We start from the raw sequence: 26,275 nt of genomic DNA, 5'->3' as shown, positions 1-26,275 counted from the left end.
CTGCTTTGATGTGTGTGTACATTTTTTACATACGTTGCTGTGGGTTTGGCAGTCATGTCTGGAAAATAACATCAGGTCAGGCTCATTAGAGAGGCATTATTTATTAGAAGTAGTGCAAAACTACAGAAGAAAATGTGGTGTCCTACCTCATTAAGACCTAGGCCATGTAAAGCTTTCTAAAGAGATGTATACGTAAGAGTGGAAGAAGAGGACCTTTTAGCTTTGTGCCTTCCTCCATTTCTGGGTTTCCTACCCAGATCTATGTTTTGAAGACACTAGAGAGACCAACAACATCCCTGCACTTCAGTTTGTCTTATTGTGAATAAGCAACGGATCCTTCATAGACAGTTGGTCTCTGTATTCAGGGATGGGTTGCATGCACTTGCCCAAAAAGTGTAGGAAAATCTTCAGACTAAATTGAATGTCAAATAATTTATTGCTTCATTGAAATTATTTCCAATATGTTTATATCAGAAACAAGAAAAGAACTCTTCAGAGTTCATGCTTTAGAGGCACAGAGTCATGAAGCTGAGTATTTGGTTTTATGTGTAACTGTAGGCCTCTGTTTTGTGTTGGTCCCACTGGTGTGTGCCACGCACTCTTGTGCAGACTCACTGTCCTTATGGAGGCTCCACTTGCACTTGGCAGTGTTTGAGCCGTGGTTTTATTGTAAGCCTGGGAACTAGTTCACTCTTTCTTTATCAAAATTCGTCCTTTATGGTGTTGATAGTTTTCTATTTAAACTATCTGTGTGTAGAGGTACTGCCTTGTGTTCTCTTCTTCAGGTACATACATATTAGCTAGCTCCATAGCAGAATGGTATTTTGGTGCCTTTGGATTTCACTTGGTCTTCTCCACTGATGGAAATTCCACAAAAGAGATGGGTATTACAGACACATCTTTTTTTTTTTTTTTTTTTTCTGAAGTAGCAATGTCTGATTTGAGGGTGACTGTGAAGTTTCATAACCATTGTGAGCCATAACAGAAAGAAACAAATACAATCAACAAAGCTACAATCCCAGAGATGTAATTATTAGATTTCTGGTTACTCGTTAGTCTGACCAAACTCTCAGACATACGGTAGTCTTCACAGTATGTTCTCATGATACACACTTAGATAAACTGTGTTATTAGGAGAGTGTTACCTCCTTGTAATCCTCCATGCAGTGGTGTGGTTGGTACCACTGTTTGTTTATACAGTTAGTTTTACCTTTTTTCCTTCATGGAAGAAAATACAGCTTTGTCCAGAGAGCTCATAGTCTTTTGGTCAAACTGTAGCCTTGTCTCAAACTGCTGAGGATTCATCATGCATGTAATGATGAAAGAGAGAAGGAGGACAACCCTCCAAGGTTTATTTTTCAAGGTCTCTGGTACGATGCTAAAGCTTTCCAGTGTAAAGGCAAGCAGAGAGCGCTACATAAATCAGTCCAATAGTGGGATCCATTCAATAATTTGAAGAGGTCATGACTAAGGATGTAGCTGATCTAGTGCTATTTTAAAGATGGGAAGAAATAAGGTGAGTGTTTACCAGTTCCCAGGAAATCCTGCACTGGGAATATGAGACATCGATGAGTGAAGGAAGATTATGATAGGATGGAGAGGAAAGGAATTTTGAAATATTGTCTGCTGTTTTCTTGCACATCCATCAAGCTCAATCATTTAGCTGATGGCCAAAGACATTAGCTTCAACTGTATTTAAGTATTTTCTTCCAGAAACGGATATTATTTGTGCTTGGTCTTTGCTGTCTTTGTAGTTTTTGTTTGTTTTGTTGTGTTACCTCTTGGACAAAACCTGAAACAGTGCAATTTGGTATTTTCCTTCTAAGACCTTCCTCACCTGAATGGCTTGAGGTCCCTGCTCACCAGGAAGGGGGAGATGAATCCTTTCCAAGAAGAATTAGGATAGCCACACAGATGCTGCCTTTTATAAGCCTCTGTTAATATCTGAGCAATCACGCAGATGACCAAATTAGTCATTTGATTCTTTGTTGTAATCTGTTTTTACTGGGGAACTGCAAGAACTTAGAAGCTTTGGTCTTAGATCTTGCTATTAAAGAGGAAGAGAAGTTTTAGAGAGATTTTCAAACAGTATGGAAATGGGCACAGCTCTTCTGCTGGGATCGAAGGCATCGGGGAAGGGCTGGGATTTGCATTCTGTGACTGCACTCAAGAAACTAAAGGAAATCCAAAGGCAGTTCCCCTCTGTTTGGACAGCCAGTCCTCTTGCTGCACCTTTGCTAACATTACTAACGCCAACGTTGGCAGAGTGGAACATTGACCCCATTGGCTCCGTGAGTGTCCTGTAGTGTCTGTGCGTGCGTGTGCGTGTGTGCTGTACTGCATGGGGGCAGCAGCTCCATTCGTTGCTGTAACAAATGTAAAAAAACTAAACGTGAATTAATTAGTTTTTTTCAACTTGTTACAGCAGCGAATGGAGCTGCCGCAGTACGGTGTAGACTGCAACACAGTGAAGGAGCTGCCAGAAGAATGCTCCGCACTGCCAACATTGGTGTCTGTGACATCCGTGAAGCGGCCGCTAGAGAGAGAGCAGCCAGCACGGCAGGAAACCGGCCTCTCTTTTATTTTCGTTTTGGTGAGCACCATGAATGCGTCTTTTCCAGTCCGTACCTGTCTGTAAGTGTGCCTCAACTGGAAGCCTCTGGTAGACACCTGCATCAATAAGGTAGATGAGGAGCTGCCCGTGACAAGGCAGGACGGCCGTGTCTGGAAGGTTGTAACCAACTGAGGTCTGCCTGAGAGCGGGGTGACAGGGAGAAGGAATCACCAATTGTAGTAACATGAACATGTTAATGTATAGCATCCATGCCATGGAGCCTTTGGAAGAGGTTTCATACAGTACGCTGCTGAAACACAGGAAGGCACGTGTTTCTAATTCCCTTTCTGGCACTGCCTTTTTACAGAGCTCTGGAGGGGTCCAAGCCCATCAGGATCAGGAGGAAGCTGTAAAAGTCTAAGCACCCCTAATTCCGTGCTGTTTTCAAGTAGAGACCATTGCTGAAACTCAGCTTGCATCCAGGCCCTTCAGAAGCAGATCAAGTAGGAGCAGGCATCAGGCTGGTAGAGCAGACCGGTGGAAGAACTTCCTTGGGGCTACACATCCGCAGCGCAGACAGGCGAGGCATGACCCAGGCCATATCTTGCCTTCTGGGGATGTCCTGTGGCTGGTGGCACGCAGACGGTCTGTTCCTGCTCCCTGGGTTTGTAGGAAGGCTGCAGAGGGTTCACAGGCCCCCAAGACAACAGGTTTTCTCTTGCCAGCCATGCGGACACATGGGCTCTTCGCTGTGTGCTTGTCCATGCTCCCACAAGGCAGCCCAGACACAGTGTAGGCTGGCTAGAAGGACCATGGGATTTGCTGTTCTGTCAGGGTAAGGCAAACCTGTGAAATTGATCCCTTTGAGACACCCATACCCTTCTCATTTTCAAACAAATTTGCTATTATACTCTAGAGGAAATCTACATCACAACCTGATTGCATTGCTTGTGTTTCTCCTCTTACACGGGGCTGCGCTAAGTCATGTTCCCTCTATCTGACACTGTTATCTTCCTCCGCCTGAGTTTTCCATAAAATGGAAATGATTAAATTTGAATTGGAATTTCAGTTTTAACCAAATTAATTATATAAAGCCATTTAAGTGCTAAATGGAGGCAGTAGAAGCATTGGCTACATACCTACATAAAAGCACGTACATACAACTGTGTAACAGAGTTCTTTTGGTTGTGCTTATTGGGATGCTATCACGCTAGAAGTGGAGAGCACTTACTTTTCAGGAATCAGTATAATCCTAATCCAAAAGGGGAAAATGTGCAGCCATGTGGTTGATACTCCATCAGGTGATGTGGGAGTGCACTCTTAGGGTTTCTATTTTGGACAAGAAAATCCCAGGGAGTGTGTTGTCACATATGCTACCCAGCAAATGCGCAGGGAGCCTGACACATGGGGGACTTGCTGGGTCCACTGCACATCTGCAAGTTGGCTCCGCGGTGCATGCACAATAGGTCTGACACATCCAGATGCTGCACAGGCTGCACATATGCAAAGGACATTTGTACCGTTCCAGCCAGGCTGTCGAACATTCAGAAATCCGGAACGGATATGCTGCATTTGGCAGTGTTAATGGGAGGAGGGATAGGGGGAGCCCCCTTTTGCTTTTCCATTAAATTCCCACCTGCTTTAACTTAGGGAGCCCGAATTACAGCTTTGTTTCCTCAAAGCTCTTTCTCCAGGATGTCAGTTTGTAGCTGGAGAGGTTCTGTGCGCAGAGTAATTTTTCTTTTCTTAGCGTGTCCGTCTGTCAGACATCTAAAAATAATAGTGAATCTGGACCTTTATATCTGCACATGCTTCCTGATCTCTCTTGTGCTGTGACCTTTCTCTTGCTGCCTCTGCAGAGGAGCCCTGACAGCCGAGAGCTGAAAGAATAACCACTTAAACAGGCATTCATTTCAGAAGGCTTTTCTTAGATTGTCTTGATTAGATCAGTCAGTTCTGGGTACGATAACATGTAGACAGCTGCATGCGTGCTATTAGGAGAAACCCTCACTAGAAGAAAAATAACTAAATTACCTGCATCCCCTATAAGCTGTGTTTTTGCCCAATTTGCTTGCAGTCTTTTGCCAGGGAATTTGATTATTCATTCACAGAACAGAGAGACGATGTTGTTATCAATTAAGCTTTGCTTCTAACAGCTTAGACATGGGTGGTTCATTCTCTCTTAATCAAGTGCTGTGTCTACACTGGATTACTTTCCGTAATTCCCCATCGTTGGTACCACCAACGTAGCTCTATTTGTAGCGTAACCGTGTAGACCAGTCACCAGTGCTCTATTTATTATGGCTAATAAACCTGTGAGATGCAGCGCTTAAAAGGCACCTGCTGCTCCTTTTGCAGGCCTAGAGACACAACACTGGGGCTCCTGCTGCTGGAGCCCCAACAGCACTGGTGCAGGGAGGAAATTTCAAGGCATGCAGTGTGGAGCAGATAACACCTTCCCACAGAAGATGCCTTTACCTTATGAAACAATTTTCTACAGAATTACAGGAACCAATTTCTGTATCCTCTGTTATTAACATGACAAATTTATGTATATCTGTAATGTGTGCATACATTTGCATACTTTTCCACGCATATGTGTGCATCCATTTGCTTTCAACTATTCCTGCTGCTAGCCCTTCGGGCACTGAAAGTAAACTGGGTGATTACAATTTCATTTTCTCTTCCCCAGATATTATTTGGATTGCAACATTATTTGGATTGCAAAGATTGCAAGGAAATGTTTAAACAAAGCTTGATTCTAGAATTGAAAAAAAAAATCCCTCACGTATTCACTTTATTAACAATAAGAAATATTCCTGTCACATCTGCCTTCCTAATTCACAAAGATCCTAGCAAAGAATAACCATGACGGAACATTTCAAAGCGTAGATGCAGGCTAAGAACATGGATCCCGTTGCAAGGCATGAGCATTGTACAACTCATGGCCACGTTTCTGAAAACAATATGAAGATGTTTTACAGATGGGAAGCCATGGCATATAGATAAGAGGTTAGTAAGTCTTGCTTTAGAAAGTGTTTTGGTTTGAGTGGGTCAATGCCTTGCGGTTTGGTTAAAAAAGGGCGTTCTAAGAGCATCTGAGAATTACTTCTTGGTTACCATCTGTGAAAGTTGTGTTACTGCTTTGCTTTTGCCATACTAACTCAGAGACCATTTATTATTTTAAGCAGCCTTTGTTTTATGATGGCACTTCTGTTTCCTATCCTGCAGTAAGACCTCATAACATCAAAGCCTGCTCAAACACAGAGAAAAAGGTATCTTCCTTCAAAGGAAGGAATTTGTCTGTTAATGAGACAAAGAATGGGTGTCAGGGATGGAATGAGTAGATGATGAAATCAGCCAGTGTATCAGCTGTGGATGTTGGTGATGGTTTCAGCACTCAGCATGATGGATTTTTGGAGGGAGGATATTTTTAGTACAGATCAGAGTCAGAATCTTTCTACAATAATTTGAAGAATTTCAATGAAATATCTGTTGGTGTGCATGGGGAGCATCTGTGAAACATAAGGACCAGATATCAAGATGATTGTCTGAAAATCTGACAAATGGGTAAGAGAAGATGGTTCAGTCAGGGGCGAGCAATGGTAGGTAGAAAAGAAATGCACCATTGCAGTCCTTGAAACAAAGCTTGTGTATGCTGGAAGAGAAGGAGCAAGTGGAAACATGTGAAGAGCTTGATGCAGCTGTCAAAATGCAAAACTGCTGGAATTCACTGCACTGTCTGAATGGGCAGGTCTGCTGCAAGTCCTGTTGTTGCAAGCTGAAAGAAGGATGCTAAACTGCTGGCGGTGTAAGTTGACCGGCACGTTGGTGAATGTGTTTGCCATGTGGATAGGTAGTCTCTTGCTTTATATTCTCCTAAAAATATCTTCAAATCTAACACTGAAGCTTTGGGACTACCTAGACAAAAATGATCATGTGTGAATTGGAGCAGTAACGTGATGTCCACCATCTCTAAGAGATTGAGGAAAAAAAGGAAAACATTAGAAACATTTAAAACATGTTTAGAGCAAGTCCAGAGGAGGCTGAGAAGATGATCAAGAGGTCTGAAGCACCTCTGCCACAAAGACAGAGGGAATTGGGGTTGTTCAGCCGGGAGAAGTGAAGGCTCCACAGAGACCTTACAGCAGCCTGCCAGTACCTGAAGGGGGCCGGCAGGAAAGGTGGGGAGGAGCTCTTTATCAGGAATGTAGTGATAGGACAAGGAGTAACGGCTTTAAACTGAAAGGGGTAGCTTTAGGTTAGATATAAGGAAGAAATTCTTTACTGTGAAGGTGGTGAGGCACTGGAAGAGGTTGCACAGTGAAGCTGTGGCTGCCCCATCCCTGTTTGAGGCCAGGCTGGATGGGGCTGGGGGCAGCCTGGGCTGGTGGGAGGTGTCCGTGCCCATGGAAGGGGGCTTGGAACTAGGTGGGTTTAAGGTCCCTTCCAACCCAACCCATTCTATGTATGATTCTATGATTCTCTTAGCCCTGCTAAGTTTGAACCAAAGGCTTAACACTTAGGAGGAAATGCTGGAAGGCAGGATCAAGATTGTAATAAGGAAAGAAGAAGATAAATTTGAAGTACGTGCATTGTTTGAAATTAGAACCAAGTGCAAGAATAAGTGTCAAAGATCACCTGTGAAGGAAAGATTTTTAATGAAACACATCTAATCAGAAATTCCATCTTCTCCAGGTTTATGTAGTAAAAAGTGGTTCCCCCTCCCTAATTGTCTGGTTGGGAGCATCACCTTTTAAATCTCCTTTGGACCAGTTGGATCCAGTGAATTTATTACTTATATCTGGTGGGAAGAGTGAAGCGCCACGCTAAGTAACAAGTTCCGTGGTGTGACATTTAACCTATTTACAAAATACATGGTGTGTTCATCCCTGGGCTTTGCTTTTAAAGCAGAGCCAGCAGCCATTGCATAGAAGCTCAGGGAAGTTTGAACTGAATGTAAATACTGTTCTTAAAACTGCACTGCAAATTCTGTTTGCCTTCCTTCCCACCAGCCCTGGAGTTGCTGGGTTTACTCTACAGCTTTTTCTCCTGAGGTCATACACTGTAATTTAGTTTTAAAACAGTGAAAGTAGCCTGTGTCTAAGAATGCCTTCTCTTTGTTGTCAATTAGACATTTCAGCATTTTTAGATTCAAATTTTTGACACAGTCATAGGAATAAGAGATGCATCAAAGCAACTTGGCAGCTGTCACTGAGGAAACAATTGTCCTCTGTTGGAGAGGGCAATGCAGTTATTGCCACGTTGCTGAAACACAGCAACACAATTCAACTACAAAAGCAGTAAAGGCTGGGAGAGAGGAACATAAAGGTGAAGGCAAAAAAAATGAAGGAAGGAGATGAATGAAGCCTGTTTCCAGCTGACAGTTCTGTGCATACAACTAAAATTATCCAGCTTGCAATAGTAAATACTAAATAGCTTTACTGGGGCTCTTGCATTTTTAGCTAAATGCAGCAAAGATGGGATACAGCTTGCATATTAGGATTTACAGATTGATATATCTGCATTAAGCTGTCTGCCTATGAACCTGGTGTTTAAACTCCCATTCTTAAGTGAAGAGACACAGTTAATTCAGTTGATGAAACCCAGAGAGCTGTTCAGCTTATTCGAAAGCAGATAGATACTTCCACTGACCCCCTGCACAGCTTTTCAGGCTCCCCTGGGCTTGCTGAGTTGCCTGAACATAAGTGTCTCATACTGCTCAAGATTTCCTAAAGTAGAAGAGACATCTGTACAGTGAGCACGTAGAAAACAACTCAAAGGGGACACAAGCCATCCTGATCAAGGCAGGTATCATACTCTACATCTAAAAAGACATTGGACACCTCTGTTTAGAGTCCTATATCCTGGTCTAGGTCTCTTTTTCAAAATGGGAGCTTAGCTTAAGCACCTTCTTGTAAACACCTAAATATAGGTGTCTTAATCTGCAAGCTGAATCCCACATTAGCAGCATTAGATAAATGAACTAATAGTTACATTAAGAGCATGGCTGTTAGCTCCAGTGCACCTTCTAATGCTTATATGTAGTGTGATGAGCACAAAGCACTGACTTCTCATCCTTGTATGTAAAATAACTGTGTTCCAGGCATGTGTTTTTACTATATATTTTGCTGAAATTCTTCGTAACTAGTAATGATTCTTTCAGTGGTGCTAATTATACTTACTTTTCAAAGTCCTGCTATCCACAAGACTGCAGAGAACTATGGCATTATTAAGAATGATGCTAGTTTGACAGTGACTGGGATTGTGTCTGTCTACAGGGCACTGGAGTGACACCGTCCTTTCTTTAATGAAAGTCATTCATTGCTCTGCTGCCTCCTTAAATTTAGGAATCGATCCAAGTGTGAATTCTCAAAGCCCATTACGCCACCACTTCCACTGATCCCCAAACACATTTTGTTGAAGCTGTACTTCAACAAGCATTAGCGCTTAACTCACCGAACCTGTGTGCTGGCTGTGAAAGCCATCACTTTAGGGGTTTTAGTTATGTTCAGAATTCCAAGTGAAAAGAGGATGCTTGTTACTGCACTGTACTGCCAGAGCCTTCACGGAGGTGAGCAGGTCTGCTGTTAACCCCGCTTCGCTATTTCTGGCAGCACTTCACTGACTTCATGGTATTCATTAGTCTGTGTGGCTTTCACTCCTACCTATCACTCAGAAATGGCAGCGTGGAGGTTCTGGCTGTTGCGTACCTTGTCTTGCACCATCGGCGGTGCTGGTACAGGACAGAGAAGGTGCAGGTCCCCAAGGTCCTGCTCCAGCCCTTTCAGTAAGGAGCCATCACCAGGTTTCTTACTGTCTCTCCAAATGCTCTGTGTTTTCTCACATCAGGGAATTCAGCACAAAGAGAGGTTTCTCCCCGCAGGTGGCTGATGCAGAGCTTCTACCTGTCACTGCAGGGTTAACTTGGGTAAATCGGAGAACCACGTACGTGTCTGGCTCTGTGTTTGGCTCGAGGTTTATTTGCTGGTTTTGTGTTTATGGGAAAGTGGGAAGTAAAGTCACCAAATGATCCGCAGACCTCACAAAAGCAGAAGGTAATTGTTACTCTCATGAAGTTCGCTGTGGCCTTAAATGAATACCAGCATAGGATAAGTGGTGGAGTCACCATCCCTGGAGGTCTTTAAAAGACATTTAGATGTTAAACTTAGTTATATGGTTTAGTGGAGGACTTGTTAGTGTTAGGTCAGAGGTTGGACTCTATGATCTTGAGGTCTCTTCCAGCCTAGACAATTCTGTGTGATTCTGTGCGATGTTGGGGCTGTCTCTTTCCTGTCAAGGAAACTGACTCCCTGTCACTGGTTGTATCAGAAGAGACTCACTTAAAAAATATACTACATGCATACAAAATAGGAGGGAGGTAAAGTAATGTAAAGTATCTGCATTTTAAGATTAGATGGGAGATTTCCGTGTCTGTAGCAAGGACAAGTCTCTGTGAGGAGCTGGAGGAGGGAAGGGCGGCCTACCCCAGAGCAGCTTGGCCTGTGGTGGTACCCGGCCAGCCGGCTTCTCGCTGCCTGCTGCAGTACCAGACCCAGAGCCTGCACCTACCCTGCATGCCCTGCCTTCCCTGGGAGGTGCAAAAGGGCTTTGGAAAGGGCTTTGTGCACTGCCTCAGGCGGCTGAGGGGTCTGGTAGCCAAATGGCAGCAGAAGGAAGACAAAGGCCTCAATGTATTTTGCTCAACGGTTCTCAGGTCTACCTGAAAGCTCTGCCTGCTACAGTTGTGCATATCCCCGATGCTTTTCCTCACAATTTAAATCCCCTCAGCATTTCTAAGGCCTGCAGCTTTCTTGTTGGAAGGACGCATGGAATCCCCTTTTTCTCTATAGGCATGCTGTACTTAATAGCAACACCAAACTGATTTTTGTATGCTCTTGTCCTCATGCCATTGCCCTACACAAGCAGTTTGCCACATGAAGTTGTGGCACTGCTTTCTTCACCAAAACCCTGTAACAAATGTAGGTGCATATTTTTGGCTATGTTTTTTTTTTTTCAGGATTTTTCTAAGTATATGTGATTTTCAGAAAGTATCTTATTGCTGTACGATAAGACTGGCAATATGGATAAGGATGGAGTTGTGGGTACAATCTTGTACAGACTGAAGAATAATTTTGTGAACATTTTCAATCAAGATTAGTTTAACTGGTAATTTTAATGTTTGTTGTTAGTGTTATATTGGTGGTTTCAGGGTGACCCAGTAAAGAAAGAAAAACAGCAAGTGTACAAATAAGGAGAAAATTCAGGAGAAAAAAAAAAAAAGATTTCTAGATTTCTTCTATTTCAGTGTTGAGAAGTTATGTTCACACACTTTCAAGAATATAAAGACTTGAAGTGAAATTGCACTTAAAGTGAAATTACAGATTACTGTAGTGAAATTACACACTACTGTAGTATGGAGACAGAGCAGTTCAATGAAGACGTTTTCTTTGAATTAAGAGTGTGAATTATTAATTGCAGTCTGAGTAAAAGAAAATTTATGGATTCACTGTCTTCTGTGCACCTATGAGATTTTACTCCAAGTACATTTTCTAGCTAACCAGGTATTTCTCCACAGAATCAAGGCAGACTTAACACTTCTGATATCCTAAAGATTTGAGAGAAGCTGTATTCTCAGTTCTGTTTCTGCACCACAAAGAAATAAGTGTACGAAGCCAACTTTAAAAAAATGCTTTTAAAATAGTCCATTGAAACAATTAAGATTCATTGAAGTCAACATAACAACGTAACATTTTTGTTGGTCTATATTCTACCTAAAAATTTTTGTTTCCAACTCATATCCAACCCCAACAATCAAGCATTGAACAATTGAGAAATAGTAAAGTTTTTACATTGGGTTTTAGTAGAAAAATATGAACATATTTCCCAAGCATTGTTTTGTTGAATCCAATTTCAATTTTTTAATCATTCATTTGAACTTAATAATTAATAATTTAATTAAGTAGTTTTAACAGATATTTCCTACCATCAACCCTAAGTACAGGAGCCATTTTTAATTCTGTCCCTACAGTTAATACGTGGTGTGTAACTGCTTTTTATAGGCAAAAAATGAAAGGCAAAAGAATTAATTTCATTTCTTTATGGTCTCTTGTTTTTGTTTTTATTATTTTTTTTTCTTTGTGAATCATAGTGCCTAGTGCTCTGCTTCATTAGACCTACGCTGTAAGCACTGCTTACTGTGTTTGTTTACTCAGGTTCTTCTGTGAGAGAACAGGGTGGCATATTATGCCACTATTACAGATTTATGTTTGCTTTCTTTTCCTATTGTTTGTTTGAATTGTCCTGCTTAAGTAACTCACTTCACTTTTCTCGGGAAGTTGTGAAGGAAAATCAGTTTCTGGAAGTGTTTATATATGTTGCTGCAGTTATAGCACTACTATCTTCGAAGAAGCCTTCAAGAAAATATCTATTAAAAAAAAATAAGGAAAAGAAATGAATACAAAGTTTGAATCGTACATACTGGCTGTTTAGACCTGACATGCAGAGATGCTGTAGGTATATATAATGAGGCTGAGTTATTTTAATTGCTTTGCCAGAAGAGATTACTATTTCAGCTCGTTTTTAGAACAGTCATTGCTTACTTTCTGGCCCTTGGTAGCTGAAAATGCCCATAGATATTGAATAGTACTCTTTCCACCAAGGATGTAATTTGCATAGGTTAATATTGTGTTGTCACCAACTGATACTGTCTAAGTGGATGAGGTTTTAGAGAAATATTTATTATACACACTGGCTAAATCTTAGGAAATGTTTTTAACCATTTTGCAGGAAAGCTTCGAGATCCATTGCAATAGTGTCTGCCTTTATTAGCATATTAAAATATTTCCTGAATACTACTTCTTGAAAGGTCACCTGCTTGGAAGAAAATCCTCCCTAAACTTACAGGCTGTGTGCTCTTCTTATGTAGTGTATGATCTTGGATAAAGCTTATCTTATTAGAGAACCAGGGATATAAGCACACCAGAAGGGCTGAGCAGTGGCAAGTACTGTTTAATCAATTGACATGACCTGGTTTAGCCACTGAATACTCATTTTTTACTTCTAGTGTAGTCTGAGCTCCTCCTCACTGTTAAGGTTCTGGAATTCCATGAGGATGATACATTTTTTAATTTTTTTATTAATGCAGGGGTGGACCAGGCATTACCACAAGAACGTCGAACTCCTGTTACTCCGTCCTCTTCCTCTCGATATCACCGTCGCAGGTCCTCAGGGTCACGGGATGAGCGCTACAGATCGGGTAAGTAGAACCGAAGACCAGAGAATTGGAATGAAAAATAGAAACGGCTGGTTCTTTGCTTTGCCTTGTTTAAAAGAATTCTGTTGTAAACTTTTATAATACCTACACATGGGAAAAAATCATTGTACAAATGCAGAGACACTGTCCCAGTGTATAGGGGTGGAGTTGCAAAGCCAAAGCACATCTGGAATTGCATCTGGCAAAGAATGTGAAGGTAACAAGAAGGGTTTCCGTGGGCCTTCAAGTAGCAAAAGGAAGAGTGGGGAGCACGTATGCCCACTGCTGAATGAGGTAGAGGACTGGGTGACAAAGGACATGGAAGGCCCTGATATGTCTTTTTTGCCTTGGTCTTTACTGGTAAGACTTGCCTAGAGGAATCTAAAGCCCCAGAGACCAGTGGGAAAGTCTTGAGGAATGAAAACCTACCCTCTGTGAAAGGGGATTAGGACAGGGAATGCTTACACAAACTGGACTTGTACAGGGCCATAGGACATGATGGGATGCACCCACAAGTGCTGAGGCTGATGTTATTGTGAAGCTACTCTTGATTCTTTGAAAACAAGTGTCACTCCTGCCTTTGGGAATGGCAAGAAGGAGCATCTGGGAAACTACAGACTAGCTAGCCTCACCTTGATATCTGAGAAAGTATCCTGGAAACTGTTTTGGGAGATATGAAAAACAAGGAGGTGATTACGAGTAGTAAGCATGAACTTACGAAGTTCCCTTGTTAGGTTGGTCAAGCCATGATGACCAACCTAATAGATTTCTACAACCTTGAAGGTTGAGGGAAGAGCAGTGAATGTTCTCTGCCTTCATTTTAGTATGGCTTCTGACAGTGTTCCCCACAGCATCCTCACTACCAAACTGGTGAAGTACAGACAGGATAAGAAGACAGTGAGGTGGACCTAAAACTGCCTAAACTGCTGAGCTCAAAGGGTTGTGATCAGCAGCACAGTGTCTAGCTGGACACCAATCACTAGCGGTGTTCTCTGGATAAATACTGGCTCCACTGCTTAATAGCTTAATTAATGACCTTGATGGTGAGATAAGAGTGCACTCTTCACACATTTGCAGATGATATCAATCTGGGAGGAGTGACTGACACACCAGATGGTGGCACTGCCATTCAGAGGGACCTCAGTAAGCTTGAGGAATGGGAAAACAGGAATCTTCTGAAGTGTGAAAAAGGGAAATGCAAAGTCCTGCACCTGCGAAGAAATAACACCATTCACACAGACAGGCTGGGAGCTGACCAGCTGGAAAGCAGTTTGGCAGAGGTCCTGGTGGCCAACAAAGTAAACATGTCAGCAATGTGCTGTCATGACAAAGAAGGCCAACGACCTCTGAGGTTTCACTAGGAGGACTGCTGGCAGCAGGCTGAGGGAGGTGATCCTTCTCTGCTCCGCACTGGTGAGGCACATGTGAGGTGCTGGGTTCCCCAGTACCAGTGCAATACGGAGTCCAACAAAGGGCTGCAAAGATGATTAAGGAGTCTCTGACACATGAAGAGAGGCTGCGAGAACTGAGATTGTTCAGCCTGGGGAACAGAAGGATCAGTGGGATGTGTATAAATATCTGATAGGGGCAGTAAAGAACATGGAGTCAGACTCTTCATAGTGGTACCCAGTGGCAGGACAAGAGGCAATTGTCACAAAGAGAAATAAGAGAAAATCCATTTAAACATAAGAAAAAAAAAGTAAAAGTGATTACACACTAGGAAAGGTTGCCCAGACAGGTTGTGACATCTCCATCCTTGGAGGTATTCAAAACCTGACACAGCACGAAGCAACCTGCTCTAGGTGACCTTGCTTTGAGCAGGGAGTTGGGCTGGATGATCTCCAGACAGATCACAAAGCAAAGGAAGTGATTGCTACATAACTGAGCTCTGAATCTTACCCTTTAAAGCATAAAGTGCCCGTGTTACTCACCTTAACGGGGTGAGGGGCAGGTGGACTCAGCTGTTATTTCAGTCACAGCAGGGGCTGCTGCAGTCTAAGTGGCCATCCTCAGGTGACAGCCAGAGGCCAGAGACTGTTTTTTCTGCCACTGCCTCTCTTCCAGCTGTGGAATAAGGGAGTGATGACCAACAGCACCCATAAGTCATGGTGGCAGAGGGATGCTTGCGAGCTGTGAATTAAAAGCCAGAGACTGGTTGTTGGGCAGGACATCTCTGTTGGGCTTCCATCTCTGGAAGCTCTGGATTGTCTTTGAGAGGAAGGACACAACTTGTTGGACATGGTCAGACTCATTGTGCTGACAAAAGAGGAAAGTTATAGAGAACTCCTTATTAACCCTTTTGTGCCATATCACTCATTCATTTCATTAGTCAAAAAGCTCACCGGTCTGATTTAAAGCAAAACTGAATGATAAATGTTGGCAAAGAACTTCATGCATATCCAGACCATCCTGATAAATCTGAAAACTCCCTTCTCTTTGAAACCTGGGGTTCACACTGTAGATGCCAACACTTCTTTTTATTTTAATAATGGTTGTGTGATCTGCATAAAAACTCCTTGGTATATAAACTTCTAGAAGCCTCTCCCACATCATACTGAAAATTGTCTACACAGTGCTTTTAAGCAGGTAGACATTCTCTTCTTGGAACTGTCTAATTCAGGGGTGTGCAACCCATGGTCCTCAAACCTCCATGACGTGACTCTTCAGAGGAGTTCTGTTAAAACCATTCGTATCTGACTGTGTTGGAAGTAGTCTGCTGGAGCTGTGCTTGCGATTTGTAAACTAAGAGATGAGTCAATTTGGGGATGGGCAAGGAGACATCACGCACATCTCTGTGTGCCTCTTCTGATACCCAGGGAGCGCTCTGAGTTGCTGTTGCTGCTTCCTGCTTTCGGTCGCTGCCTGCTGTCCTAAAGGGAAGGTGTGAGAGAATAATTTAATTATCTCTGCTTAGGGAAGTAGCTTAGAGAGGAAGGGCCAAAAGATCACCTGCCAATCTTACATATGAGCTGTCAGTCCCCGTCAGTGTTGAATTCTGCCTCCTTCTGACTCATTCTTGTTACCCTTCTCCTGCTACTCCTCATGTTTTTGAGCAAACCCCTCTGTTTTTACATGTGTTCAGAAACACAGACTTGGGAACTGCTCTTCAAGCTCGTACATTACCCCTTTCACATGATGCTTCCAAACTCTCCTTTGCTATGGGGACTCTAAACCCTTCTCCTTCCGAAGAGCCCAGCCATGGCTGATGTGCTGATCGTGTAGCTTGCCCTGCTGATCAGTTCTGCCTCATTGTTTTGGATGTGCTTGTGAGGGTGTGGAAAGCCTTCCTTCTCTGCTAACCATCTATCCAGCTATTGTCTTTACTGAAACAATCCCTGCTTTGGGGAATTTAAAATGTTATTCTGGGTTTGCTCACTGAATAGTACAGAAGGTTTAGGAATAGGACTAAGTGTTGTAATAATATACATAAATAATAAATATACCAGTTGTGTTGCTGAAAGGAGGAGTATGGAATTCAGCATGAAGGCTTGCTTGTTGTTACTGGAGGAGTCTAATCTGAGGAGAATGAGGATTATGCTGTAAATTCAGGTCTCCTTTGCAGCTCTGAAAATGTTCTTGGTGTTAAAACTGGAAAGTTTGATGGTATTTTGGGGGCTTATGGCAGGGCTTTCAATTCCTGCATTGACTGCTGTATATAACATGACTCCTCAGCAAGCCACCAAGCTCTCCAACAAATTGGTTTGAACAGCTACCAAGAATTGATTCACTCAAAAGGAAACTGTACATAGCAAATGTCAGCACGGGGAAATGTAAACTTCTATTTCAATTGTGAGAAGTTATCAAACCATCATCTTTACATTTAGTTTCTGAAGAGCCTTGCTAAGATGGAATGCAATGCTCCTATTTTGAGTTATGCTATCACCTTCTATGCATTGCCTCTCAGAGACCAGAAGATCATTTCTTTCTTAGTCTCATGACTCTATTGCTGCCAGTTACAGAATTGTAAGTCAGATTTGCTTCTGGTTGTCTTCTCTTCAGACTCAGATTTGCTTCAGTTTGAAGCCTTTGTTTAGCCTGTTGTTTTGCTGTGCTTAATACTTCAGCATCTCTGCTCTGATCATACTGTGATTATTAAATCCTAGCTGTTACCCAGTTTCAGTGCTTGTTATCATATTTGGCACATCTTCTTGGAAAGGCCCCAAAACAAAATGAATGTGCAGTCTTTAACAAATAAGTAATTCACTTCTAGGAAAACATTTCCCTTCTTTATTTTTTTTGCACAATTTATTTCAATTAACATCTGAAAACAAATCCTCTACTCAAACTCTGATCAAAGTCCTTTTCTGTCTCTTCTTTTTAAGGTTTTCCTAATTGGAAGTCTGACATCCCTGAAAATCATCCAACTCTCCTTCCATGCCTTTGCTTTTTACATAAATTTAGATGTCAGCAAAGATTGTTTAATGAACTCTCTTTGGAGACTCATAATCTTTGCTGCCACTAATATCACCTTCAACTTATGCTCTCTTATTATGGAAAATGTCAGACTGTGACATTTTAAATCCCTACCTATTTTCCCATTTCAGTCTTTTTTATTATTATTATTTCATTAATGTTGTAACAGAATTTTTAGCACTATAATTTTGAAAACCTGGTTTCTATGATTTTTCAATTCTAAATAAAATTGACTCTGACTTTATGGAAGCTATGTTTTTGGTAAATGTTCATAGCACATTCTATGTTTTAAGATGATTTGATTTTAGAATTCAACCTACGTTGGGAATGTAGTCTAATTCCTTAAAACCAGATAGTTTTAAAAATTCCTTGCTCCTTCTTTATATATGGAAGTGATACTGAAATCATTATGTTCTGGGATGCCATCTTCTTTGATCATTTTCCAGATGTCTAAAGAAATAGATAGTGCCATAAATTCAGTAATTAAATCAGTGCAGGGTTCAGCTATATTATTTACTTTATACAAATACAGCAACTAGTTTAGCTGATGTTATTTTAAAAAGATTTTTTATTTACTACTAAATAAAAAAATCACTATTTACTCGCTCAGAAACAGTGTTTGAAAAGGTTTGCCAAACGCAGAACATGGCGATGTTTTCCTCTTAGCAGCTGCTGTTCCTTAGCCCACGCCTGTACTATAACACTACCTGGGGGCTCAAGCTGGCACTGAAGCCAAACGTTCACGTAGGTTGGATCACTAATTTTTGCCAAAAGGCTTTTCTGGCCAGTGGCTTTTCAGATGAGAAAAAACAGTCAAGGGAAAATTGACTTGTTCTTGACTTCTGCCTCTATCTGCAGGATACATGTAGGCTTCTGGCTTGATCTGGCTCAAGTTACGTGACTCTGCAAAATCAGACACAGATTTAGAAACAGAATAGAAATAGAATAGTTCAGCTGGAATGGACCTTCAAAGATCTTCAAGTCCAACTGTCTCACTACTTCAGGGCTAACCAAAGTTAAAGCATATTAATGAGGGCATCATCCAAATGTCTCTTGAACACTGACAGGCTTGGGGCATCAACCACCTCTCCAGGAAGCCTGTTCCAGTGTCGGTCCACCCTCTTGGTGAATAAATTTTTCCAAATGCCCAGTCTGAACCTCTCCTGGTGCAGCTTTGTGCTGTTCCCACACATCCTGTCGCTGGTTATCAGGAAGAAGAGGCCAGCACCTCCCCAGTGTATGAAGAATACTGAGTTAGTAATGGCCCTGTAGATGTAGCCACAGTTGCACCTACAGCTTCATTTCCTTGAAGCAGTTCAGAAACAAGGTTTCTCAGCTTCTTTTGGAACCTGCATATCCATGGGTTTGGTACAGTATGCTGAGATAAGGAAGGAGGAATTGTAACAGGGAGTAAACAAGTGGGACACTTCAATGGCTTGACTGTCATGGTCTTACCATGTAAGATACCATTGTGTAAATGAACTCTGCTAACTCAGTCCTGCACTGAGCTTTATGGAGGTTGTTGGCTCTACATGCCCACCTTAGAGCCACCAGAGACCTGTTCCCTGGTTAACATTGGCTGACCTGCTCTTTCTAACACTGCACTCTCTCACAGGAGAAACTGGAGCTTCTGCCACCATTATTTAAGAGCCATCATCCAGGCCATCTTGCTCATAGAGGAATGGTCTTGCTGACCTACTGCTGAAAGTGGTGATCTGTAAGCTATCCACAGCGTAGCCCTGAATTAATACTGCTACTTGAGTTTGACCCAGTGTCTGTAGGTTTCTGTGCTGCTTGAAGCAGAGCTTGGCTCTACTGCCACATAAAGGCTGCAGCTCAGTACAGCAGCATCTGCTGCGGTGGCAGTTCATAGTGAAATACCCCATAATTAAACTGGGCAGATCCTCTCAACCAGAAAAGCTTTTCTTGATTGCGAGAAATCTCCATCAGTTCTGCGTTTTCCAGCCAGTCATGGCTGGCATGGTTCAGGGAACAGCTCTCTTGCAGAGACCTTCAGCACCTATTTTAAATCCTCTCCAGAGAACAAGTGTGTTATCTTCCCTTAGCTTGGTGTTCAATACATGGAGAAAGAGCAGTCAGGTCCTTAACAACTTCATTTTTCCAAAGGACGCCCCTGTGTCAGAGCAAAAATTCTCAGTTCTCCATCCCAATGCTGAAAACCAGCCACTTCCCTGTGTGCCAGAGCCTGTCTTTCACAGTGTCCACGGCTGTCGTTGGTCAAGGAAAAAAAAAAAAAAAAAACAACAGAAAAAATAAGACATCAGCACACAAAGGTATGCAGCAATAAAAATTAGAAATTTAAAATTTTCATCATTAAGTGATAAAGAATGCTATGTAGTATGTTCAAATGCACATGTATGTGTGAGGAATGAGATAGCCTCTCTTGGCTCTCTGATTTCTGCTGTAGAATTCTCCTCTGATGAGATGGGAATATGGCAGAAGGGTTGGGCTGAGTTTATGAAGTCCCTCGTTTCTCGTGGGGTCTCCAAGAGGCCTTGAAGATGGCCAGTGTTTTGCATCGCCCAGAGCAACTTTAGCGCTTAAGAAAAATGAGAGCAGTGAGATCTGATTTTTGCAGCTGTCAGAAATGGTGTGGGAAGTAGGAGCGGAGGTGAAATTGCACCGCTCCTGTGTCTCAGGGTGCACGTTATCCTGGAGCAAACGAGAGCACATGTGCTACATGCACCACATGGACAGAGCTTAAAAGGCACACAGAGGATGAGCACAGGGCTGGGAGCTGAGAAACAGAGCGTTTTGAGAAAGACCATACGTGAAATAGCACCTCTCAGCTGGTCTCATAGGGGAACGATACTGCTGGGGAGGTGGTTGTGGTACCCTGACTCTTGGGAGTGAGGATCTCCCTTCTTCCACTCACTGGTGGTGAATTTCCCCCCATGCATTTAACCTCTGAAGATGAGAAAGAAAAAGTGCATCGTTCTTGGAGGACTGCCAACCCCTGCCCCAGAGATCCCACCACTGCAGAGAACAGTTCATTTTCCAAGCTCACTCAGCACTTCTTTTAAAAGACATCTTAATATAGGAGAGTTGGGGAGATATTGCCAAAACAAATGCATCCCAACTACAGCTCTGTCCCAGCTCACATTCCTGAGCCACCTTTCCCACACTGTGCTTCAACAGGGAAAAGGCTGAACAGTTTATGCTGAGCATGAGATTATTAAACCTCAAAACAAATCGTCCCAAGATCAGTTTGGGGGACATTTGAAGTACGGGAGCTAGCAATGAACAACATTCCCTGTAGACCCTGGTCCTAGAAGAGGAGTTGGCAGCAGACCCTGGGTAGCTGAGCTGCTCTGCTCTGTCAGCCTCGATACATGCCTTACCACGTGCTTGTCCTCACTGACCATGAGGTAAGTGTGTGTATGACCTATAACAAAGGTTGCTGACATTTTGCATGTTTACAGCTTACCTCACGGTGATTCTGAAATATATGGGTAGTTTATATTTGCATTTTTGAGAGGGTATTCGAGATCTCGCTTTGTAGTCTTTCTAGAACTGAAAAGGAAAAAGTGAAAATAGCAGACAAAACTGGATTAAGAGAATATAAAAGTTGCAGTGTATGGTAGAAGGATGGAAGGAGAAGATACAAGGAATTATTTTTATTGAGCCATTATCATTTAACATCACTCCAGAGAATTAAGAGGGACAAAAATATGATGAATGTACTATGGTTCAAGGCAGGACCACATATATATATTAAGGTCATTTATCATAAATCCGAAAATTTATTAACTCTTCAGATGAGTGAGGGATACTTGGAAAAGTTAATTAATGAACCTGTCTGTAGGAACACTTGTTCAGGAATTAATTCATCTATTTGATTTAGCTTGCTTATAAACTTAATTTCAACCTACAATTCAATCAGGGAAAAAAAAAAAAAAAAAAAACAGGTTGAAAACAAATTTTTGCAAAGATGTAATTTATATGACCATGTCCTTGCTTTTGACCCTGCAGAAAAATTTGTAAGGATAATTGCAGAACTCTTGAGGAAAATTACTCAAGGATCTCCAGAGAAAAACAAATAGAAAGTTGATTTACTTCAGATCGCATAATAAGGGGGCCTGAGATGAAGTCACTATGTGAAGCTGACTTCCAGATTGCATTACAAATGAGATAATAAATAAATGCAGGGATGGAAATTATTAGTGGGAGTCTTTCATGTTTTTTTTTTTTTATTTCACTTGTGATTAGAGTTAATATAATTTTAAATCCGAGTTTAGAGAAAAACATTTTAAAATCAACTTTATTATAATACCTGAAGACTCCAAAGCAAAAACTGTGCCTTTCAGCAAAACTAGGAGTGGAGTCATAAAGAGTTCAGCCTTTCAGTTTAGTTTTTGTATCCTCTGCTCCAACTGTATAACTTGTTTATGTCACTGTCTGTCCATAAAGCTTTCCCAATTGTGTGTTCAGCTTTTACCTTCCTTTCACCCAGAGCTGTGAATTGCCACTACTGCCATCTGAACTACAAAATGATAACCATGATTTCTGTCTTCAGAAATAAGGTTTCTGAGTGCATGGGAACATACATTTCCTGTTGCTTCATATGTGCCTGTAGTTATTCAGCAGCAGCTGAAGGATGCATGAGCGTGGTACAGCCCCCTGCAGAGTGCCCAGAGTGAAGTTTCCCACACCAGTGAAGTTTCTTTGCTGCAGCATCCTAGAAGAGCAAGGTCGTTTTCGTGGTGTATTCGTGGGAGTGCAGATGTTTTCTAAAAAGCTGACATTTCGATGTAAAAAATTGTGCAGGTCAACAAAACATGACCCAAATTCATGGAAGTCATCAGAACGTTTCTTTGCATATCCGTGTATCTCCTGTTCCTAGTAAAACCAGAGACCCACTATTAACTGGGTTAATAATGGGTTTACGACATCCCGAAGACTGAAACTTACACACTGAAATTGTTTCCTGAAATGTAAGCAACAGCTTATTTCTGTTCGTAACCTCCACAGCCCTCATATAAATGTCTTATTAGAGCAGATGTTCTTGCATTCAGCTGGGTATTCACAGTGTTGTGAATACCATATTTCAGAATTAATGGCACGCCTGCTTGCAGCTGGAGAGAAATTAGGTGTCACACTGTTCGGGCTGTGTGCTTTTCTATCTTAATGCCCGGAGATATTGTGAAAGTATTCTGACACTGCTTCATTATAGCATCACCCACAGCACAGATCTGTTGTTATATGGACTCGCTCGCTTTCGCATTCCTAGGGTGAGATGATTTTCCAATGGCTGATCTGTGTTGGATGAACACAGCAATTTTTATGAAATCGCTTGCCCTGAAAATAGAGTCAGCGCTGTCAGCCTAGGACAATCAAAAGACAAAGCCTAACTGTACTTTGTTCTGATGATACCACATTTACCATGTCTTACCCTATTTAGTGTGTCCTGATTGCATTTCCAATAGATGTAGCTACCAAATTATCTCTACTCAGAGTATTTACAGGCCATGTATTAGGAAATGAATTCTCAGTATATCCTTCGTTTCCATGGTAGCTACAACAAAGGTCTGATTAAACTCATAAGAGACTTTCATGCTTTCAAATACTAGTTTCCTGTAAGGCAGCAATTGCCAACCTTTCCCCTGTATAATTACCAGCATGCTCTTGCTATCCTTAGCATTGCCTTATCTAGAATTTTCAGCCAAAATTCACCTTTGATAGCGAGTGTTGGTGGCCTTTGGGAGGCCGGTTTCCCATAGCATTGGTTGCCTCGCTGTAGTAACTCAGCTGTTACAAGTCTTGTGCTGCACCGTGTGGTGGTGCAGCAGTCGCTGCCCTTGCTCCTCTTACCCCCTGCAAGCTGCCTCTTTCTGCCTGTCCCTCCAGCTGTGTCCCTTGATGCAGCCCCAGGTGCTGGCCTCCCCGAAACAGAGACATATTTGTGTTTTTTCTCATTTGTTAAATGTCTGACTTCAGGGCTGATCCTCTACCGCGGTATAAATAATACATAAATATGTATTATATGTACATAAATAACCTCTCATTAAAAATCATTTGGCGTTCTAAACTCATTAGCGCAGAGCATCAACCTTCTTGATCTTAATAATCTGCCATCCTGTGAGCCAGTCGGTTCCATTTGTGGCCGAGCCCATGAGAAGCGAGGATGTTAGACCTTCACGGAGTCCTTGGGCCTGTCCTGCTCCCACTCGTATCAGCACCTTAGCAGGAATTGGCTACTAAAGCAAAGGAAGAAAGAGTTTCCAAAGGAAAAAAATAAAATAAAAAGGGACAAACAGATGAAAGGCATGAATTCAGATCACACCTAGCTAAGGTATGTCTCCCAGCAGTTTTTTTCTCTCAGGAGTAAGTTCCCTGAAGGGAGGGATGAAAGTGTCCTTACTTCAGAACTAGAAAACCAGGCTGTAGGAGATGATCAGAATCCTATCTTGTTCTGATCAGAATCCTGCACCTGTACAGCAAAAAATAGGCAACAGCTTGTTTTCCCATATTTGTGATCCTTAAACATCTGGTGATTGGGTATCAAAAATGTCATTTTTTTTCCTCATAGCAGGAAAGCAAGCAGAGTAACACAGAGACATCAAGGCTCTATTATTACTGGTAAATGAAAGACTTGAGCAAAGACAATTGAAGTAATATATGTAATCTGAAATGTAGGTGGAAACAGACTTCTGCCATCTTGATTTGAGCAACGCACACCTCTCTAGTGGCCTAATTTCTTGTCTTAGAAAGAATAGGGCTGAGTGGTGAATTAGATGCAAGAGAACCACCTGACACGCAGTCGCAAGATCTGATTTGGGTACAAAAGAAGACACCATTTTTCTTTTGTCTCCTGAGGCATTTTATGCAATGGGTGTGAGGAACCGTTTTACAGTGTAGACATTTTTAATTTAGCTGACGCTTGCCACGGGAAGAGTGCCCTGTTTCATGATCCATGCCAAACTAACACCAGGTCTGTGACCCATGAGGAGGTATCGCTTTGCTTACAGTACGTCGAATGTTTGACATGCCAGTGGAGCAAATGCAGCTAGTACTGAGCAGAGGAAGCCACTGAGGCATGCGAAACGCACATAGGAAAAAAAAAAAAAAAAAAAAAGGTTTAAAAACCCCTCCACATGAAGGAAGAATGCAACTGTAACTTATTGACTAGGTTTTGCTTTTTAAAGGAGAAAATGGACGAAATTCTCCTGCTGGAAGCTGCATGAGTCTGGGACTAGGAATTTACAGCGTGTTTTACATGTTTCAGCTGCAGCCCTGAGCTTTCAGGAGCACTGTGCCTGGCCCAAGTAAAGAACGAGGTGTCGCTGTTAATGAAGTGTAAGGGGAAGGGCGAGTCAGGATGATGCTCCATGCCAGATGAAGATGCACGCTTCAGAAGGGTCTTTTCCTATCAACTGTAGAGAGACGAGTTGTATAAAACTGTGGAATTGCCCCATGTGTGGACCAGGATGCGGGTGAACTTGTTCATCACGCAACGATTCCCTTCTTGCCTCAGGAAGGGAAGGCTGATTTGCTTGTAGGCCTCATCTGAGCATGGAAGGAGACACACTGTCCTCCCCAGAGCAAACAGCTCGGAGAGGGCAGCTTGTCATAGAGGAATCACACCACTTGTAGGTACACATAAGTCTGTGCATTAATGGGGTAAAAGTTCAAAAGAGACTTACTCAGAGCCAATATAAAGCGCACAATATAAAGCCAATATAAAACTCCTGACCAGCCCCTCTTTCTGTGTGCCAACCCAACATCTGACTACATAAAAAATTGTCCCACCACACCCCAAAAAATCTTACATGTCAGGTCATCAAACATTTAGGGGATAAATGGCTAAGGGACACAGCGTTTGCTTCTATTTTTCTGGGCATTATTATTTAACTTTGAACACCTGTACTCGTTCACGCTACCCACCTACCAGCAGTTACCACAGGTGTGTCTCTGGCATCTTCAGACACCCAATTCCCCCTGGTCAGAGCAGGCTACTGCCTCCCACATCACCGTGCACTTAACATGAGAGGTCTCTGAGCATACACGAGTCCCCCAAGTCTCAGCTTAGCTCTGTGGGCTGTGTGCTGACCACTGAGTCCAGTCTCCTGCTGGTTTGTTCTGCCAGTGGCATCACATCGGAGCGGTGTCCAAGCTCAGGTAGGGTATCGCCCGGTGCCACAGATACCGGGAAGTGGGCTTGTTTCCCTTTCCACAGACAATCAAATGCACTGATGTGTCGAACACCCAGCCTTTAGGTCACGGTGAGGGATGAAGCTGGGAAAGACCATGAAGAACATGGTGTTCTTAACGAGCTGGTGCTGGGCATTGATGTATTTCAGTGCTGTTTTGTTTTTTCCTAAGCCTTTTCAGTTAAACAGGGACCAGAACATTGTGCCAGGTTACAAGATAAACCAGACAAGAACAATGACTGTGCTAAGCCGAGCGCCTCCTGGGAAACCTGGACAATTCGTCCTGCTGGTAAAATAAAGAGTTCACTGCTGCTTGCAGTAGATTAGAGTTCCTGATTATGGAGCCCTGTGGCCAAAGCCATGGGTCATCACTGTGGGAATCTGAGCTCATGGACTCTCCTCTACACAGTTTTTAATTTCTCTGTCTTTGCTCTGAGGCCTCATCTCTTACTCAATAGTTCATCAGCTATCTGAAGAGAAACTTTCTCTCTACCATGTGCTGCTTCTTACAGCTCCACTTCCTCTGTATTTCACTTACAGACTTTGCTCACAGGAGTATGTTTGTCCTCTCCGTCCTGTCATAGAAAGTAAAGGGAGAGAATAAACAAACAAATGACTGAAAGCAAGAGCCAGGACTGCTTTAGATTTTCTGTTGAGTCTTTCCTGTGGAAAAGCCAGGTGGGAACAGTGAGGATTTTGCTACCTATAGGAGTGCTTTAAAGGTCAAGACCTGGAGTCGTTTTATCAGCTGGAACAGTGCAGTTAGAATGTCACAGACTTCTTCATAAAAGCACATTTCACCTAAAAGCATTTTCTTTCCATACAGACCTGGAGCCTTTTAGAGGGCTTGAGTGCAACTGCGTCAAGGTATATCTGCACTTG

At 42.4% G+C, this 26,275-nt stretch overlaps 1 protein-coding gene across 3 annotated transcripts in view; it reads left to right on the top strand.

Moving 5' to 3' along the window:
* The window catches only part of DIP2C (disco interacting protein 2 homolog C), a 311,358-nt gene that overhangs the window by 165,019 nt on the left and 120,064 nt on the right, over positions 1–26,275 (top strand). For 2 of the 3 annotated variants that reach the window (XM_084281850.1, XM_084281849.1), the window contains exons 3-4: positions 2,426–2,593; positions 12,702–12,812. In XM_084281850.1, coding sequence (XP_084137976.1) covers positions 2,426–2,593; positions 12,702–12,812 — 279 coding nt within the window. The remainder of the gene's footprint in view (positions 1–2,425; positions 2,594–12,701; positions 12,813–26,275) is intronic. The other variant, XM_084281851.1, reaches the window with a different exon arrangement.

Source organism: Netta rufina (genome assembly GCF_964035555.1).
Source record: "Netta rufina genome assembly, chromosome: 2".
In the NCBI taxonomy this organism is placed as follows: Eukaryota; Metazoa; Chordata; class Aves; order Anseriformes; family Anatidae; genus Netta; species Netta rufina.
Note: the sequence above shows the minus strand (reverse complement) of the source record. Positions and strands in the feature narration are given on the sequence as shown.